We start from the raw sequence: 20964 nt of genomic DNA, 5'->3' as shown, positions 1-20964 counted from the left end.
GTTTCCAACATGTACCAGCAGAAGATGGATTGAAAGCAAGAGCTGTGAGATCTCACCTTCAACCTGTCTGTCACATTGCCTAAGTGTGAATGTAGCTCAGCACCAGCTGACAGCACCTTTCCCCCTTTCCCTCCACAAGAAAGCCAATAATAAACTTTTCAACGTTTCCAGAAACTTCTTCAGGTACAAATGTGTCATTTTCTAAAAGCTTCTCCTGCTTATTTCGAGCATGTGCTCACCAGGAGAGCTTGATTCCTAAAAATAAATGTAATTTCCTACCTATTTTTGGTGGACAGCCATGGAAAATTGCTATGGAGAAATAATGCAACTGTGTGTGAAGATGAATAGTGGTGTGCAAAGGTGACATTTTCTGTATTCAGCAGTGTGAACTGAATGAAGAAGTCAAGAAGTGCCTTTTTCTAGAAGTTGTGCTCCATATCTGAAAGCCAAGTGAACTATTTTGAATATTTGTATAAAATACCACAAACTTCTCATACTGCAAAAATAGATTACTGTGGGATCATTCTCACTAAGGTTTCCTTTCCTATTGCAATTGCTTTCACTCTTCCAAGGGTTGTGCAACTCTTTTTGGACTTCATGGGATTACAGACTGCAATTTAAACCCCAAGCACTAGATTTAATGGTGGGGAAAGGAGAAGAACTGTGAGAGCATGAAATAAAGGGAGAAATGAGGAAAAAATAAAGAAAAATGTGAACTTACAGTTTAAAAATAGCATTTTTTTTCTCTTTTTTCTTTTTTGTTTGTTTGTTTGGCTAGTTTTTTTAAAAGGTGCTATCTGTCTGATAATAGCTTTCAATAAAATTGGGAAAATTAACCAGGTTAAACTGCAAGGGAATAAATAATGCTGCCATGTGTAGGGGTGAGTTTCCATTCAGCTGTGTATCTCTTCCACAGGAGAGGGAGGATGGATCTGTCTATTGGTAATGCACGCTGAGGCAAATCCTGCCTGCACTGACAATTTATTGGCTTTTCTGCTGTGGCACTTGGAGCAGTGGCCACAGTCCCTGTCCCCAGCCCTGGTGGCACCAGCCTGGGATTTATGCCAGTGAGCACAGGGTGGGTGGGATAGGGCTCCAGCTGCAGCCTCCCTGCACCAGCCTCAAACATCTCCTCAGTTTATGGCACATGATTGCAGCTCCTGGGGATTTATCACCCTTTTCATGTGCTTTTGAAGGAGCTGGGTGAAATATGGTGGAGGGGATGCTGCCAGGCCCCTGACTCCTGCAGAGCCTGCACAGAGGGGATGGCAGGGCAGCACCCTCCAGGGGTGATTTAGAAGTGTATAAACACAAACTGAGAGTTTACACCACTAATAAAACCTGCCCAGAGGGCTGCAGCACGCTCCCTCCCTGCAGGCTGCCACACAGCCACGAGGCTTTTTCAGAGAATGCTTTCCTGGGACTGCAGGATCTTTCCATTTATTGATTACATGGATGAGTTTATCTCATGTGTCCAAAGTGCTGGGAGCTTTAAAGCTCATCCCTCTCTCTTCTGAGACAACAGAAGGAGATGCACAAAGCAGGTGCAAAAGCCCAGGTGCAAAAGCCACTGGTTAGTAAATTAGTGCATAAATTTCATTTTGCAAACAATTACATCCTGAATTGCCCAAATTCATCTGAGCCCTTGTGTTCCAGTACCCAGCAAGGACTCCAGAATTTTTTTAATAATTCATTTGTTCTTTAATTAAGAAACATACTCATTTTTATTTCATGCATCTGAGCTATGATGCAAAAGGAGCCAAAACTCCAACCTGCTCTGTGCAGGGAAGTGTGAGCACTTCAGCACATGAATTGTCCAAGGCACAGGGACCTTAATGCTTTTACAGCCTTTAACTTCAGGCACTAATGCTGATCTGGGCTGATTTTTGGAATATTTTGTGTGTAACTATGAAAAAGCAAAAAAAGCACATTTTAGCAGGAGGGATAGTGAGCACACAAATCACTTGTGCAGAAAGGCAAAGGGAATTTTCTGTCTGGGACTGAAGAAGGTGACTCACTTCCAGTTCTCCCAAGCAGCTCAGTAATTCTGCCTGTGCACCCAAGCTGGTCTGGAGCCTTTCCTGGGTTTAACCTCTGCAAACCAGGACTAACTGAGCCCTGGAGTGGGAGCAGCCTCTGCTCCCAGGCACTCCCTTCACAGACACAGGCTGAGTGAACTAATTGCTACACATGAGATTATTTTAATTTCCTCCAAATGCACTGCTTTCACCACACTTGCATACCTGGGAACCTGTTAATTACTTGCTAGTGCTTTTAATTTATTCCTCTCAATTTCCAACAGGCAGATTACAGCTTTGTCTGCCATAATGCAACAAATTATTAGTAAATACATATCTTTCCATCATGTATATACACAGTAAATAAATATACCAGAATCCCTAATAAAAGATCAGATATTTGTGTCTATATAGGCTCATCTCTCTGCAATATATGCACATCATGCATATTAAAATATATATATATATCTATACATACACACAATAACCATATTCATATACAGCTGTATTTTATTCCACACAGATCTGTGAAAAATTTCCTACTGGGATATACAAAGCAGCTGTGCATAATTAGCCTGGCTGCTGCTTGGCTTCTGCTTGGAAATTTAAATATTGACATTACAGATGTTTCCACCTAGTTCACATCCGTTACATTTACAGGCCAGATTACAAAGGATTTGGAGGCGGCGAGAGGAGTTTTGCTGAAATGCAGATGATTAATCCCAAGAAAGGATGGCTGAAAGTTTGCCATCAGCAAGTTTTCAAGTTTGCCCAGAAATGAACACATCTGGAAGAAAAGGAACTTAGAAACTGCTCTGCTGAGTTATGCCCAAAGCTGAGCACTCCATCTCCAGTAGGAAGGCCTGGGGAAAAGCTGTGGAACAGGCAGGTTTTAGCAAATAAAGGAGTTTTGTGAATTCTCTAGCTCCCCTCAACTCAGAGGCTTCCTCATCCACCGTTTCATTCCAATTTATTATTTCATTTTCCACAAGAGCTCGTAGCAGTAAGTTTCATAATTAAATATGTAACATTTGACATTTCAAATCTCCTCTAAATCTAAGTGTTGCTGTGAGTAGCAATGCTGTGAATCAAAAAACTTCAGGTTCAAACATTTAATTTTGAGATAGTTTTGAGGTGAATTTTCTGAGATTTTTCTGCTTTGCAGGTCAGATCTTTAGATACTTCTAAGTTTATACTGCAAAAACCCAGCTCAATAAAATATAAACAAATAAACATTTATGCACAACACTGTAACTTCTGTGATAATAAGAATCAAGTGTGACCCTAACCCTGGTGCAAGCAGAATCAGAAGACTGGAAAATTCCAGATTCTACTTTTCCCTAAATAAAAAGATTATATCCTTTACTTCCCTTTTCTAATGGCTCTTTGTGACTTAAAAGAAAAATTAGTATTTCAGCAAAAAGACAATTTGTAAACACACCCTCTGATTTCCCTTTGTCCCCTGGGCCAAAAGAAGAAAACTTTGAGACTTCACCAAATTCAATGCAATTTGATTCATTTTACAGCCTTGGCAACCTTCTTCTGCCACAGGCCACCAAGGATTGCAAGGCACAAATAAAGAGAGTCTGGAAAACAGTACCAGAACATTTGAAATGTATCAAAGCTTGCAGCAGGTGTGTAAAAGTCAATGATGCCAAATTTATTTTTGCCACTTTGCTAGGCCAGCCAGCCTTTTGTTTCCTTTTCATGGACTCTTTGGACTCCATCTGTCATCTACAGTCCCATTTCTACTAATTTATGTATTAAACGTATTGTTAAGTATAAAAAACAAAAACAAAAACAAAAACAAAAACAAAACAAACCAACAAACCAAACATCCTGGCAGGTTGTTCCAAACAAAAAGGCACCATTTCAGCACCAGTTTTCATTTTCCTGAACCACTGCACTATTTTCCAGTGCAGAGCTACCAAGGATACCCAGCCCCTTCCTCATGTTTTATCCATCTCTACAAATTACTATTTTATGATACTGCAGAACCCTCTAGGCTATTCTTCTTAATTCCTTCTGTTTCCTCTCCAAATGTCTCCAAGTGTCCCTTTATTTCCAGCAATTATTTATAGACATCTGTCAGTCCAGGCTCCTTGGCTGGAATGCAATGGATCCAGGCTATTGTGCAGCACAGAAAACAAGTTACTTTCTCTAAATGCAATTCTCAAGCAATTGTGCTAAACCACTGCAGTTAAGATTTAACCCCACTGGGTTTGCAGCATATTGTTGTAAGTCACATAATGTCAAATGTGTTTAAAATAATTTCTGCTAAGTGCCTCCAGCAAGAGAAATGAGGTGGCTGCCAAGTTCATTTGACCCTCCTGCACTTTCCAACCTCTAAAAGTGAGATATCCAAATGTTCCTGCCTGCCTGTGGAATGCATGGGATTGGAGTCACCCTCATTAATGTGCTGAGGTGCAAGACACAGATCCTCAACTCTTGAGCTGGCAGCTGGGAAAATCAGAGATCTACAGGAAATAAACTGGGTCATAACTCAGAAAACAAAAACATGAGAAATCAGCAGTACAGCGAACACAAAACCCATTACAGTCAGTCCAAAAATTGCCATCAGTGTCACTGAATCAGGCTCAGCCATTATTTTCCTGGTACATATATGCTGACTGCAACCTCCCACAGAAATGGGAGCTGGTATAAATAAAAAACAACAAATCAAACTGGTTCTTCTGTCTTCAAACAGTTTCAACTGGTCTTCTAATTCATTTATTTATGATAAATAGCCTCCAAGTTCGCAGTTCCTCCAGGAAAAGACCTAATAGAAATCTCAGCACATCTGTGGTCACTTTAAGCACACATTTGAGTGTACTTTGTTAGGATTTGACTCTGGGCTATTTTCAGAACCACGACAATTTTCTCTGAAAAGAGCTAATTTACTGTAACTAACTATATTATTAAATTTCCGTAGGAATGATATATCAAGAAATAAATCTGGAGCAGTATCACCTAGCAGTCACATATTTTTAGCATTAATTATAAGATCTGGCAAGCCCTAGCTTGAAATTCAGATGAATACTCATTGTAATGCAGTTTATATCCTCAGTAATTATAGGCAGGTATTTGCCTCTCCAGATATGTGATGGCACATAAATTGTAGGTGTCCAAATAACCAGTGGTGTTTATTGTGAGTTTAAAACTCACACACAAAAATGTGAATGGCCTCAGTGACATGGAAAAAGTGATTTAAACACCATCCAAAGCATCCTCACTGGGACTGTGCTCAAAAGGCTCTTTAATTATTCATCGACAGATTAAATGAGTACAAAAATCACACACTCATTTCCATGTTTTCTTTAGTTTTGGTGGGTTTATATCTACCTCAAATAGAAGAGGAAAGAAAATTCTCAAAAGGGGCTTGGCACAACTTTTCACTGTAATTTCTGTGTTGTTCCCTAATTAAGGAATTAACTTACAAATAATTAAGGGAAAAAAGTTACCTTGCAAACCAATAAAAAGCCGGAAAATATGTTATACAGCAACAATTAATATTCACTTGATTTTTAAAATCAAGGTTTACATATTTAAGTTTTTTCATGCTAACTCTCTCCAAGATTTATTTATCAATAGTTCTCTGATATTCCTGATGAATAGACAATACCTAAGTTCAACTGTGGAGTCAATAAATGAGTGAAAAGTCTCTAGATAATTCCATTGGCTTTGTGACTGATAAAATGGTGGCCTAACAGGAAAACACACAGGAACCCTGCAATGGATAATTTATACTAAGATAATTATATCATCTGAATGGTTTAAAAAGGCCCCAAATCCTTCAGATGAGTTCCACACTATATTTGCATCTTTCTGTGCATAACTGTGCATCTCTCATGGAGTTATTGGTGTCCATGGACATTTACACTTTGGTCTAGGGAACATCAAGAGAAAACCAAGATCCCTATTTGAGCATTTTTTATTTTTAGCAGAATTTCAGTGAGGGGGTTTGATTCAGAGCTTGAACAAAGCTGCAGGTGGCCATGATAAGAAATAAGGTTATGCATCCAATGCAAAGCCTCCCTTTTGCAGCTTCAAAAATGAAATAGACCACAATTGCAATCCAAAGGGAAGGACTCAGGAATCTCACATGCAAGCACATCAGGATTTCTATCCAGCTGTGCAGTGCTGTAACCTTTGATTTGGAACAGCATGACAGCTGCTGGGGCCCTTCCAGCTCGAAATATTCTCTGATATTCCGTGATAAAATAGCAGAGCCTGATGAATAATTTGCAGATATGTGCCACCAGTTGTGAAGAACTATGGAAAACAGATGTAAACACCAGGAAACCTTGGCTGAGTGGGTGCCATCTGCATAGAGAGCTGAGGCTGGTTCCAGCCAACCCTGATTCCACAGGTTCAATTGTGCACAAAATAATTTTGCAAGCATTGGTGCTCTTGACACCAGGCAAATGAGGTTATGAAGTTTAATGTGATGAATACCTGGAGGGAAGGGAAAGAGGGCAAGGAAAGGAAAGTTGAGAAAAATTATTCAAACTTTGGCCAATGGGAACGATAATCAAAATGGTAAATGATGCCTGAGTCAATGCAAAGTGGCTGTAGAAGAAAATGGATGAAACTATTACAGAAGAATTCACTGAAAGTTGAGCTGAGAAACATCTCTACTGAATCAGAAGTGTAAACTTCAATATAAGTAGTTGGAAAAGAAGGAAAAGCAAGGAGAGTTAATGGATAATAAAAACAGAGAATTACCAGTTTAAAAATGTACTAGAGACCTACAACAGAAGAGAGTGCTCCACTGGCAGCCATACTCTCAATTATGAAACATTTCTTGTTTGGCTGAAAAGATCATCAATATCTTCATTACATGCTTGTCACAAGTGAGGTAAATAAACATTTTCCTCAAAATTTGAATCTGTTGAAGGAGCAACTTGTAATGCATTTCATATTCACAGGTTTTCAGATATGAAGTACTCTATCTGAAAATGCAAAATTCACCAGAAAGCTCACATAATATAAGGGAACATAATGGTTGTACCCACATTAAAACTTGGAACGATATCTTACCCTTGTAGAATTTCCTCACCAGACAAAATCAACAGGAAATTTAACCAGAACATTTTCCTTACTAACTTTAATTATCAATGTGTTTTTGTTTTGTTGCAACTGTTGTATCTGCATTTACAACATCTGTTTGTCAGCATTGTTCAGTATTTCAATCTGCCTCAACATTAGTTTTTTCATAATGTGCTTTCCATTTATTTGTATTATTTACTAGACTCATGCTACATAAACAAATAAAAATAACCCTTCCAGTAACTAAACTTACAGGAAAAAATGTGAAATTCCTACTCTGCACAGAAATTGCTCGTGGAATTTGGTTTGAATTTTAATCATATCCTAGGGGTCATCTTTGTTGTTTCAAGAGATGAATAAAAACCATGAACCTAAATCAAAGCTAATTCCCACTAATTTCTGGGTTTTCTTCCTTTTCCTTTTTTTTTTTTTTTACTGCAGATTTGTTTTACTAAAACCACTACCTGTTGTCCCAAAGTTGTGCTGCCCCCACTCCTTTTTGTAGACAACGGATCCGGCGAGCCACAAAATCAGCAAGAAAACTTGTACAATGTGATAATAACGTCCTCACCAAAGGCGAATTTGTCCAGGCACGATTTACTGAGCTGAGAGTGGCACAGACTCACCTGTGGCAGATCCCTCCATGACATGCCCCACGTAGGGCCCCTCTTTGAACATGGGTCTGTTGTCGTTCTGGTCGATGACCGCAATCTCCAGGCGGACTGGGCCATCAATGGTTTTGCCATTTGTGTCCACAACCTCAACTTCCAGCTGTGGGGACAGAAAAAGGAGTAAAGTCATGAATTCACTGCCACACACAGTGGGAAGAGGGGAAGGAAAAAACCATTTTGATGAGTGTTGGTGTAGCCACACCCTGCCAAGGGCGCTGCTTGCAGCTCATTGTTTTGGACCAGGCTCAGAGCAGATTTCTCCTCTAAGCAAGAGACAGATGTACATTAAAATTGAGATGCCCCCTGGCAGCTTGAAATTCCATATTGCCCAAAGAATTAATAGACTAGAGCTTAAAAAAGCCAAAAATACAAGACTGCTTGCAAATTTGATTCTAATCATGTGAAGATTTGGTTAGAATTTGTTTCTTTTATCAAGCACATCTCCAGTGGACATGTATAGAATTATCATGGTGGAATTGACATTAATGCTCACTCAAAAGCCTTTTTAAAACAAAGAGGGAAAAAAAAAACCTAGGAAAAACCAAAAAAAAGTAGGAATGCTGTAGACATCCAGACGTTTTCTCAACGGTGATGGCATGAAGTGTTTGTTAAGCCATTTTCAAAGTTCTCTGACTTTTCTAATCAGGTGTGGAAGAATGAAAGAACACCTGCAGTCTCAATCAAGTGGGTATATTCACAAGCTGAAGAAGTGATTGGACTTTCTTTGTACCCAAAAACTGGAGAGAAAGATCCTGTTGTACATCTCAGCCCTCCAAACCATGTGCAGTGCAAAGTCCCAATGAGTCACCAGAGCAAACCACGCCAAAACTTCTTAAACAGCAGAGAAATCAATTGAGATGGCAACTGTGTGCTATACCTGCAGCTCTCACCCCTCACAAGAAATCAATAAAATACAGCAATAAACAGGTCTGAGACACCCCTATCATTCTCACCTGCCCTTCCCATCCCCACACTCAACTCTTTAATGGAGTTAAGCCAGCCAGAAAATGAACCTGAGCTCAGATGTTAGTATTACTCTCTCCCAGTGTTTTCCTGAGAAATGGTGCCAGAAGGGGCTGGAAGTCTCAGAGCATTTTGTTTATACTGTTAATTTATTCTTCATTGCCCTGTCTTATACCTGTAAGTTATTTATAACTTAGTGATAAATCCTGCTGGGAAAGAAATAGGTCAGAATCCTAATTCCTTATTAAAATGGATGTCTTATTATCACCTTTCTCTGTTTTTTGTTATGCTTATAAATACCTTCCACTTTTTTAATTCAAAGTGTTGGGTGTGAGTAGGAGTATTTGTTGTGAGTGAGACACCTCCTTACAGGCACTGTTTGTAAATAGTGTCACAGTCCATTTTAACATCTACTCACTGCTTATCCTCACTTGTCTAGGAGTTGTTCTGCCTTTCCCAAGCCTTATTTTTCATTGCATGGTTTAACAGCTTAAAGGCAGACAAATATTCTGATTGGAATGAGTCCCATAGCTTTGGCACAGCTGAAGATTTCTGGGAGCTCTCCCCCTTTAACTTCTGGGCTTGTTCAGCTCTAAACTCCAAAGCCAATGCAAGAATCTTTGCCATGGGATGTGATGGGGACTGGGAAGGGATAAGACATTCCATTCCTGAACTACATTAAAGTCAGATGCAGTTTTAGCTACAACTGGAAATTGTTGACAAAATGAATCATAGAATAATTTGGCTTGGAAGGGACCTTTAAAGTTCATCTATTTCCACCCCCTGCCATGGGCAGGGAAACCTTTCACTGGACCAGGCTGCTCCAAGTCCCATCCAACCTGGTCTTGAAGGTTTTCCAGGGATGGAACACCCACCACATCTCTGGGCAACCCATGACAGTGTTTTACCACCTTTATTGCAATTTCCCTCTCCTTATATGTAGTTAAAATCTCTTATCTTGTTGAAAACCATTATTCTTTGTGCTATCAAACAGGCCCTGCTAAATGTTTATTCCCAACCTTCTTGTAATCCCCTGCAAGGGGCTCGAAAGTCTTCCTGGAGCCTTTTATTCTCAGGGGTGAACACTCCAACTCTCTGATTTCCTTATAGAAATGTTCCAGTCCTCTGCTCATTTTTGTGGCCTCCTCTGGACCCACATATCCATGTCATCCCTGTGCTGAAGGCTCCAGAGCTGGACACTTCATCATAGCAAAACTGACTCATCAAAACTATGTTAATTGCTTTGGGAAGTGAAAGAATAGCAATATTTCTCTGTGAAATTCCAGCAAATTAATTTTCAAATTCGAGATAATTTGCTGTTAATCTATCTCTCAGTATCAAGTGACTGAGCTGGAAAGAACAAAGACTTTGCTAAATTTAAAAAACTACTTCAGCTGCTTTATCAAAATTGTAAGTCATTTAAAACAAAGGCTGATCTAACACTAGTTTCCGGGGTTTTTCTCAGACTTGCACAGATTAAGGAAAAGAATAGAAGATTCTTATTAATGACTGAAATAGATTTACTTTATCTTTGCCAAGTCCACTGCATCTGAGAGCAACTGTCCGAAAAATTTGGTATGACAGGTCTGTAGAAGAGTTACATGATATCTTCTTTATTTTATTCAGATGACAGAGGACTTTATTTTATTAATCTTTGTACAATAATTTTCAAGCCTGTCCTAAGCACTGAGTTAACTCACCAAGTCCTTTTAAAACAGTTCTACAATGTTTTCAAAATAAAAGCCTGCAGTAGAGAAGTTATAGCCATCATTCTTTATATGACCAATTTGTAAAAGAAGCTGTGTGATTTCTTATCTAGCTTCCCCATAAAACAGACCAACAAAAACATCCCAAATTAAAACAAAAACAAAAAAATCCACAAAATCTGCTCACAAAATAACAACAGAAGTATATTGTTATTTCCAAACACCCAACACATGCAAGTGAGAAAAGCATTCAAGTAAAAGACAATATTGGCACTTTGAACAGGCTGTGAATAAAACCAGGTGGAAAATTAAATTGTCCTAACTAACAGACCTGGGAGATTTCAGTCTTTCAGTGCAGAAGGCAAGAAAGCCTGTCTGGGTTTAATGTAAAACTTGACTGATGCATGAAAGATACTGAATTAATCTTTATAACAAGAAATTTTAATGGCACATTCAGAAAGGGTTTAAGTTCCTACCTGGTTATAGCAATGCAGCTCCAAGGACATGTGCTAAGCATAAAGACAGATTTCACCAAATTGAAAAAAGAACCAACCTACAGCTGTTTATTTTTGAAAAATTGATGTTTTCCTACTTAAAAGTTATGGAATTATGTTCATGGAGGTGGAAACTAGATGTCCCCTCCCAACCCAAACCATTCCATGACTCAATAATGATGAAGTTATGTTCATCATCATCTAACCTGTGATTTTCAGGACCTCTTGAGGCTAAATCCCAATTTCATTTTTGACACAAGTGTACATGCAAACCACAAAGGATAGTCGAGGCTTTAGCAGAAATTTTACACCTCACAGATACAAAGCAGACCTTGGCTGGTGCCTCTGATACAGCTCAGAAATGCTGATCAAATTAGGGACAGCAGTGGAACAGGGAAAAGCAATATTAGCCCCAAACTGCAGGCAGGAATAGGCTTTATCCTCTCTGGGAAACTCCTACTGAACCCTCTCCCTTCTCAAAATGGATTATTTCAAGACTTCCTATCCAATTTCCCTCAGCATATGCAAAGCAAGGTTCTTTCATCACCCCAAATATAATGATCTCATCAGAAGTTAAGCTTATTCAAAGTTGCTCATTTTAAGCTTTCTGCTTTATTTTAAACAGTCTTGAAGCCTTTCTACTCTGCAGTCAGCAATAACATTTACATGAAAATATAACCACTCTCGTTCTTACCATTACTTCAAGTAATTTCAAAGGTTTTTCTTCACAGAAGGGTTGTTTTCATTCATTTATTGCTTTTGGTGAAACTATTCTGGAGAGCCACCTTCCTTCTCTGCATATAAATGTCTATTTTCACTTTGCAGCCAGTCAGCCAATGGCCCACAAAAAGTTACATCATAAATTTGGAGATTTTCATAAGTAAATCTGGAATATCTTTTACTGCTTAATTATCTTCAAAGCCTAAGACAGGCTATTTAGTCATTACCTGCCATCTAATTTTCATTTCCAATTTGTTGCCCACAGGAATGTTTCTCACAGAAGTTTTCCAATTGTTTCAACAGATGCTTTTTTTGCTTGTTCCTCACCCTCAGGTTCACAAGAGCACCAACCAAAATACTGCAACACCTCCCCCTGCCCCACCTCAGTTATTCCAAGCACTGCTGGATTTATTTATTGATCAGATTAATTCTTGAGAATACTTGTTCAGTTTATTCATCATCAGTTTTTTATGCGTGGACTGACAGCAAGGAAGGGCAATGAACTTATGGATCCTTCATCCAGGCAATTTCCTGGTAAGAAAAGAAAATTTGGCCACCTCTAGGTCATGAAATGTAGTAAAGAAATGCACTTTACAGTGAAAGGTTGTAGTAAAAACATTATGCAATTACCTAACCTGACTCAGAGAAAACAATAATTCAGACAAAGAGAAGCTAATGCCAAGTAAATTTTCCTGATTTAAGAGTGTGAATAAAACATGAGCTAATATTGCTCCATAAGAGGTGGAGGAGAGGATGCAAAACAAAAATACTCAAGTTTCTTGGAGGTGAACATAATTCTATTACCAGCACAACACAATGTACAGATGATGGCAAAAAGCAGCAGCATTGCCTGCAATTGGAGAATTTCACCTGGCACTCAGAGCCAAGGTGGGAAGGGATTTATTAGCCATGGAAGAACTCCAGGAGTATCTTTATCTTGCCACTGCATCCATCTCACAATTAATTATTACATAGTTCCTCTTTTCTTAGCACAGCTATCTCTTAACTGTGTGCATTAATTAAACTTTTTTTTTTAAAAGCCCAAGACTTCTATCTCTCCAAAGTGACAAGGAATGAATCCTTCAATAAGAGTCACTTCATCTTCTTTGATCACTTCAGATGCAAAAGTTTGTAGGCATGTTAATAGAAATTTTGAGAAAAGAAAGGAATTAAATATCATAAACAGTCAAATATGTGCTTTTATCTCTGGCTTTTAAGGCAGTGGGCTTAATATTTTAGTAATTAGTCACATCAGTAGACTGAAAGGTCAGGGTCTGCATCGTATTTTAATTTGTGAAGGATAACATAGCAAGTTGTGGAAGTTTATACATTTCTGACTAAAAGGAACCTTTCACCCTTCCAAAGCTAAAGCTGCATCTGAACCTGTCAACAAGGGGTTTATCTGTGACTGTCAAACCAACATTCCATGTCATCTCAACTGTTTTTTCTTTAGATAAAACCAGCCCAAGTCAAAAAACACTTAGAGCCTTAATTAAATTGAGTTAAATAACAACTTTCTGCACATTTTCCACATTCTGTTTTGTGCAGTAAATCTCTCTGCTGTCACCCTTCCCTTGAAGGATGAAGCACAAGAACATTTTCTTGGTCACTTTTGCAGGCCAGCCCCAAAAGCTCCTTGGACCTGCAGCTCCTGTTGCCTTGAGATAAAATCAGGAACTCTTTTTCCTCTGGAAATCCAGGAAAGCCAGAATATTCCTAGAAAATGCCAAAAGTGGAATATGCTCATTGTTGCAGAATGAAGCTACACTGCTATACATCTAATATTTTTTGCTGGAAACCAAGCAATTATGAATTCATTATCTAATTGAATGTAGATTCTGTGCCACCATTAGTGTCACAGGAAATGCATTTTCTTCCCCAGCTGTGTCACTGAATCACAATATTGTTTTAAAAAAGTGCTGCTTTCTTGCACAGCTTAAAGCCTGAACATTTTTCTCTGTTCTAAGTATAAAATGGCTTTTTTTACCATGAAAAAAATCACAGAAGAGGAACATAAAAACCCCAAAATGGGAAAGAATGATGCCATAAACTGCAGAAAAAAATGCATTAATTACATACTCGTAAAAATCTTATGCCAAAATGAACTCTGGCTTCTCTGTACACTAAACTCAATTCCAAAATTTATTTTGATGTCTTCATCTCATTAAAATATAAAATAAATGATTTGGGATTTTGTAGCAACTTTTTGTATGTCAATTGAAAAAATAAAACCACAACATGTATAACTTAATCTCACATTTTTTAACACCTGTTCCTGAGGTTGGTTTTTAGATTTAAAAACAAAGGAGTCAGCAAGCAGTAATTTGTATTTTCAGGAGGTTTTTAAGTCAGTTTGGAGCAGACAAGATTTACTTGTGAGTTCTTGTGACAATTATTTTTAAATTCCCTATTTTTAACATCTAAACATTTGTCATAAACAATTCTTTGCAAAGATTCCTTTTGATACTCACAGAACATTTAAGGTTTTATATAATAGCAGACACAAATAACCAGCAATTTCCAAAGCTTCAGTCCATCTTTTGCCCCAGATGCATCCCTGAAAATTCCAATTTCTCTGAGAAATGTCACCTTCTGGGACACAAACAGTGGGGTTGCATTAAACTGGGTTTGATGGTGAGTTGTGCAAAAAGGAACAAAGGAATTGGGAGCAGGGAAGGGAAGCTCTGCCATCATCCCCAAATTCTCTCTGGGGGCAGCAGGGATGGCAGGAGCTCCCCACAGCCTCTGGGTGAATCTTCAAACCTTGCAAATGCCCCAAAATCCCCATTTCAGGATGGACACAAAGTGTGAGGTGCTCTGGCTGGGATCCTCCTGATTAATTACGATAAAACTGATGGGACCAACAGGCACAGAGTGTTTCAAAAGAGAATCCATCACAGAAATAAGATGGGCAAGGGGTGGGAGACAGAGATGAAATTACTCCAGCAAAGCCACACACCAGACAAAATCTAAATCACGCTTGAATCTGGGTTTTTGATCTCTGCACACAAGGCTGATAGTGATATTCCATCTCTTGCTGAGCAAGTAATGTAAAATTAGATTTACAAAGATTATTAACCGCACAGTACAATTTTTCAAAGTGCTTTATGAGACTGGGTAATATATCCTATTAAAATCAAAACACCTTTGAAAGATCTTTGAAAATCCAGTTGTCCTCTCAGTACATTATTTTTCCTCCCCATTACACGCTATTCTACATCTGTAAAGACACAAAAACACGGGTGAAAATAATTTCATGTATCCTCACAACAGAAAACCTCAAAGAATCTCTGATATGGCTACAAAAATGGAATTAAAATAACTTCTGAAGCATACATCCTGTTAAGTATTATCTAGGAGCTGAAATGAGAATGCCCACTCCAAAAATAACCTCAGTGAAGAATCAAGAAGAGCATCCCTCAAATCTGTGGAGCAGCACAGCTCTTCAAGGAGCCACATGTGCTTCACACAGACCAGAACTATTAAAGATGATGATGCAAATATTAATTAAAATCTTCCCATATCACAAGAGAGCACATGTTGATCCCCTGGAAAAGGGAGTGGGGGTGTGGGAGAGAGAGGAGGTGTCAGGATTCACCAAAGCAATCAAGTCTAATCACCACAAAAATATTCCAGAAATCAAAAAGAGACAAAGTAGGACTGAAATAAAGGATTAAGACATAAGCTGTGCCAGAATTTTTAGACTCTAGGCTGCACGAGAAAAGCAACAAAGACACTTGCAAAAGAAAAAACTGAAAAAAATAGCTTTGCACTTTTAAATAGCTCCTGGCATTATTTGACATTGCTCACCATTCTGGATGCTCAAAAATAAATCCAAAAGTGGAGGAAGTGGCGAGAATTTAACAGATTTCAACTCGTGGAAGGATGCAAGAAGGAACAGGGGCAGAGAGAGCCTGCAGTTAATCAGACCAAGAACTGAAATGCAAGATCTCAAATGCAGTGGTGACAAGGAACCTGCCTTCTTTAGGCATAGGAAATAAAGGTCAGTGCAAATGCCAGGGATATATCACACATACATATATTTGGCTTTGTTATTATTGCTTAAAATATCTGTTCCTGCAAATGAGTAGGAAAAGGTCTTTGAAGTCACGGATCACTCAGGCTGATGCCAGCAGAGAACAGAGGTTACAGATCAGGTCTCCCTGTTTGTAAGGAACAAAACAAGCAATTACAAAAGCTCTTGTACAGAAGAGTTTCCAGGCTGCACTGGAGGGCTGCAGGTCACTGCAGTTTGCAGCCCTGTCAGATCTGCTGGGCTGACAACTCATCCTCTTTAGTGCTCCTGGGGGCAGCTGCAGCCAGGACTCCTCACAGCCCATCCAAGAGCTAAAAAAGAGTGCTTGGGAGCCAAGGGTCAGTGAAGAAAACACTTTAGAGAGAAGTGTTTTCCTGGTGGAGTTCCTGAAAAATTTGCTTTTCCTGTAAATGGAATTGCTCTGCTATTCAAAATTTGAAATGATATCACCATGTGTTATACACTACATTTTTATATTTGTACTTACAGTCTTCTTAGATGCAATTATCTAGCATTCCTAAACTTCACTTTTTGCAAAGTTCATCTCCAGAATCCAAGAAAAGAGAACTGGATGAGATTTATTTGTCTCTGCTTACAGGACTGAGATGACCGTGCTGGAAATCCTGAGTGCCATGTGTTACAAAACCCATTAAAATTTCAGAGCTGCAAAGCTCCTATCAGAGAAGGACTGGATTGTGGTACAAGGTGTCTGCCATGCCCCTTTTCCAGCACATAGGATGGGATGATAAACTGCTAAGTGTTCTGTTTGTGTATCTACACAGTCCCTTTATCATTCATTCATTCATTTATTTATTTAGGATTTTAATCTATTTATTCTTTATTTTTATTCTGCTGCTAAATCTCCTTCCAGCTCCTTTCCCAAGCCTCTCCTTCTCTCAGTGCACCCACTTTACCAGCTGGGAGCTGCATGTTTGACCACATTCCTGCCATGGAACACCCCTCTCCTTCCTCCTCACATCCCTGTCTGGGAAACTTTTGGCACTTTGCTGCCTGTGTGCTGACACATTTCCATGCTGATGATAAAAGGTGTGGGAAGCATCATCTCCATGACTCTCTCCCTGCTGTGTGTTTGGTTACTCAGTAAAAGTGAGTTTATTGATTTCCCTCAATAGTATCAGAGCTTGGAAGCTGTTATATGAAGAATTTTGATGTGTGTGGGTAAATATATTAAATATACCCCAGAAATATCCAGGGTTAGAGCTTGGCTTTCCCTGCTCTGAGCAGCTGTGATGATGTGCAAGCACTGGAGGTAACAAAACTCTCCTTATCCTGCCCTGTCATTCCTAAATAAAGGAGTTTTTTGCTGGTTTTGTCTACAGTCAGCTTTATTGAATTTCACACTATGCAAAGTTGTTTTGTTTTTTTCCAAAAGGGTATTTGTGGCAGGTAATTTTTATAATTCAGACAGTTGATCTTCCTGGTAAGGGCAGCTGAACAGATCAGCACATCCCAGACACACACACTGAGCAGCTCCTCTGTTTCAGTCCACCAGTGTAGTGGTTTATTTTCTATTAGATCCATATTTCATTCATAGAAAGAAGAAATTATCTGAACAATTTCCTCATGATTATAGCAGAAAAGTAGTTTGCAGACATGGATGTAGTGGAAAGATATTCCAAGAGTACCTGATCCAAAATAAAATGTCATTTCCAATTCCCTCTTCTGTCTCTCCTGAGTCTTTGTCAGTGTTAACATGTTGGACCATCTCTTCACATTAATTGTGAAGAAAGGAAGATTTAGTCAATGAGCCTCAAATTAGGTGAATTAACACAGTAAAAGTCTTTTCTGAGTAGTCAAATAGCTGTAAAGTAATTCCTGAAGGATCAACAAACATCTGCTGTGTAGTGACACATTGAAGGACGGAATTTATTTCATGTTCTTTTATTTTCCTTGCTTACATTTCACCCAGGAACTTTCTGAAATGCTTCACTGGTCTTCAACTCTCATGACAACATTACCTGTTAAGACTATTAATCTTAAGGTGTAATTTGCAATTCCAGCATGCCTCACTGGATTTATTTATTTATTTTAAAATATTTCAGTCAACCATAATTTACTTCATTTAACATGTTAGGAAGACACTTCCCCACTAAATTTTATGCTCCACCACCACTTCCCCTTAATTCTGAGCTCTTACAAGATGTTTTACAGCACACAACAATTCCTGTGCTGCACTTTCACAAAATCAGATCTCAAACCAAATCCACAGATTTCTCACTTATTGATTGGTCACCAACTTTCAGGACTTTATCCATGCCACATTTCCACACCTATTTTGTTTCTGGAGATAAAGATTTCTCTTTTTGTCTCCTTCATGCTTCTAAACTCCAAATTATGACAAACTTATCTGAGCAATTTTCTGAATTCCAAGACCCACAATGTCATCTTTCATCTTTTTTTAGCCTTTTTAGTATCCACAAATACTAACAGACACTATTTTGAGTCCAAAAATGCTATCAATACTTTTTTTATAAGGATTACATTGTAGATGTTTGCTTTTTCACTGCTTGCACCCAGCTACATCAGTTGTATCAACTGGAGGGGAAACAAATCCTATGTGGAATATTGTATTTGGCAAAGGGAGAATTGGAAAGTCAGTTATTCCAGCAAAATAAAGCCTGGATATAGTCAGTCAAAAAATCAATTAAATGCTCTTAGCACCAAAAATTGCAAGTGAAAAAAAACTTTTGGAATTATAGCAATCAGCAAGACCCTTTTTCGTGCACCCACAAAACAAATTATCTTAAAAGGAGTAAATTCCAGAATTAATCCCAGTGAGTGTTGCAGCAGCATTTGCTTCTCCTGTTGCAAAACTGTAACTCAAAATCCCAAGAAAAGATCTTTGGGACCCACAAAGATAATCACTAACAGAGTGCCAAGGGGCAGTTAAAAGTATAATAGAAATAAAAGTATGTCCTAGTACAAAGTAAGAGGAATTAAATTTCAAACAAAGAGGTTTGCTGTGGCAAGACTGGAGAATTAAACAGACAGTAGAAATAAAAGGAGGAGAAATCTTGTTTTGAGCTGTTAAAATCTACTGGGGTGCAGCAATTTTCTAAAATCTGCAATGTCCTAGAAGAGGAACTTCTAAGGGTTCTTCTTGCACAGACCAGACTATTCAGCCTTGGGGCATTTATTCCCAAAGTGGCACTGAAGTCACAAGGGGATGGAAAATCATCCTGTGGTATTTTACTCCATTACACTTCCCTTGAGGAGTGCAGCCCCCTGTGTCAATTAAGGGATTTAACATCCCAGTACAGATCTTTTCTAAAAACAATAGGTGTGTTAAAACCTGAACTTTTTAAAGCAATAGGGAGCTATTTAAAAGTACAGCATGATTTGCTTTAAATGCATTTAATTACAGCTTGAAGTGTCATTATTTCTGCCAGTGTAACTGCAACAGCCCCTTTGAGTACACACAGCATCTTATTTAGACACTTCAGACAGTGCCTAAAAAGAGATTTATTCAGATTTATTCACCAAATTCTGCTCTGTGAATAGGCATAGTCTTGTCTCTATTCCATTGTTCCTGTCACCCTCTTGTTTTTAAGCTGACAGGCACAGCAAACATAATGATTGGGCTTGACTGTTTATTAAAGCAACAATTAGTGGCAAATTGCAAGAGAGTTCCTCACTCAGTTCTGCTACATCACCAAAATGGGTTCCTCTCCTTTGGCCTGGCAAGGTGACTTCTCATCAATATCTTGCTGGCTCAAACATAAGATAATTTCTTTTATTTGGAGTAACATATTTATAAATCTATCACTATTAAGTAACTTGCTGGGTCAATGCAGAACACACAGAGAAACTCAGAACAATCGATCCAAGAGTTTGATTTTGGAGCTGAAATCAGCAGCAATCCATCAACCCCATGGAGCCTCTCAAAAAGAGTCAGCTATCCTGGTTTTAACTGAGGTCTTTTGTAGAGCTAAAGGTTTGCTATTGTGGCACCAAGGAAGTCCCCTGCCACGGGAACAACAAAAGGCTCCAAACCTGTATTTGGAACCTGGATAATTCTATGATTCTATAAGGAAAGTAAAACCAATTGCACAAAGAAACCAACTTAAAATTATTAGGTCTACTTAGGAAGGCAGGAAGATCTCAAAATCTTTTCTCAAGCCTAAAGAAGACCAAGAAGAATTATTTTAGAACTTCTGTGTCTGTTCCATTTTACACCAAAGAAGGAAATGGGAACAAAAGGAAAGGCAGTAAAACCTTGGGTGGGGAGATGATTTTTCTGGAGGTTAAATGTTTTATTCCCATGGTTTATTCCCAAGGCAGGGTTGCAGGTTCACAGGAGTGTTCAATAGATGGCACTCTGTGTTTTCTGCCATCACATAGAGACAGACAGAGCCTGCTCTGGGTTTGCTCAACCTCCCTGATTTTACTACAGACACCACTTAGAAAGAATTTTTTTTTATCAGGAGATAGATGAGCTTCATACTGAACAATTCAGAGAAATTGGAAGCTTTAACTACAGAAAAATATGCTTGTAAGAAATGTATTTTAAGTGATCAGACCTTCATCTCTCACTAAGAGGTCAAAAATCAAGCATGAATATGGATTGTCTCTTCAGCAAAGAACCAAAGCTTTATAACAGGAACATTTTCATGCATTAAAAAAAAAAGACATTCAGAGTAGGATTCAGTGAGTGTTCAGTAGAATGTTGAGAAAAAAACCTTTTAAAAATGTATACTACTAAACACAACATTCATAGCTCATCAAATCCTGACATGTTCTGGAATATGATAGCACCAAACTCCTGTCACCCAACTGGGTTTGACAGCAGGTAAATTATATCATGTAAGAGTTTAACTAAAATGAAATTGTTCACAAAAAAAATCTTGCTCTGTACAAGATTTTCAATGTTATAAAAATGTTCTATCACTAACAAAACAACAGACAAGGGAAGTGACATTAAGTTTATTTTTCTGCTTTATGTTCTGCTTTACCCAACAGAAGATCATAGAGAGCAGAACTGAATAAATATATGGAAACATATTTTTTTTAAACCTTTTTCTCTGAGCAGGTTGCTTTTCAGAACCACATTTATCTTTTAGAATTACCCATCAAAGGCTGCAATTGAGCACATTTCAGCCTTTAGCTTTTGAGCCCAGCATTGAGTGGCTGATCCCTTCTGTCCCATGGCATTGCTGGTACCCCCTGACCTGCCTTACAAACATTTCCTGGGCTGGAATACGGAATTTGCAGCTCAAAGCTTCATGGCAGCACATGCTGGTGTGCTTATCCCATCCACAATAGCATGACTGCTATTTTAATTCTATA

The 20964-nt window shown here is 38.5% G+C and overlaps 1 protein-coding gene across 1 annotated transcript in view; it reads right to left on the bottom strand.

Annotated features, from left to right (window-relative positions):
* CDH13 (cadherin 13) overlaps positions 1–20964 on the bottom strand; it is a 445458-nt gene that overhangs the window by 178616 nt on the left and 245878 nt on the right. The window contains exon 6 of the mRNA XM_033069460.2: positions 7694–7838. Within this exon, the coding sequence (XP_032925351.1) occupies positions 7694–7838 (145 nt within the window). The remainder of the gene's footprint in view (positions 1–7693; positions 7839–20964) is intronic.

The sequence above is a fragment of the Catharus ustulatus genome, chromosome 11, assembly GCF_009819885.2.
Source record: "Catharus ustulatus isolate bCatUst1 chromosome 11, bCatUst1.pri.v2, whole genome shotgun sequence".
NCBI lineage: Eukaryota > Metazoa > Chordata > Aves > Passeriformes > Turdidae > Catharus > Catharus ustulatus.
This window is presented reverse-complemented; position numbering and strand designations above follow the sequence as displayed.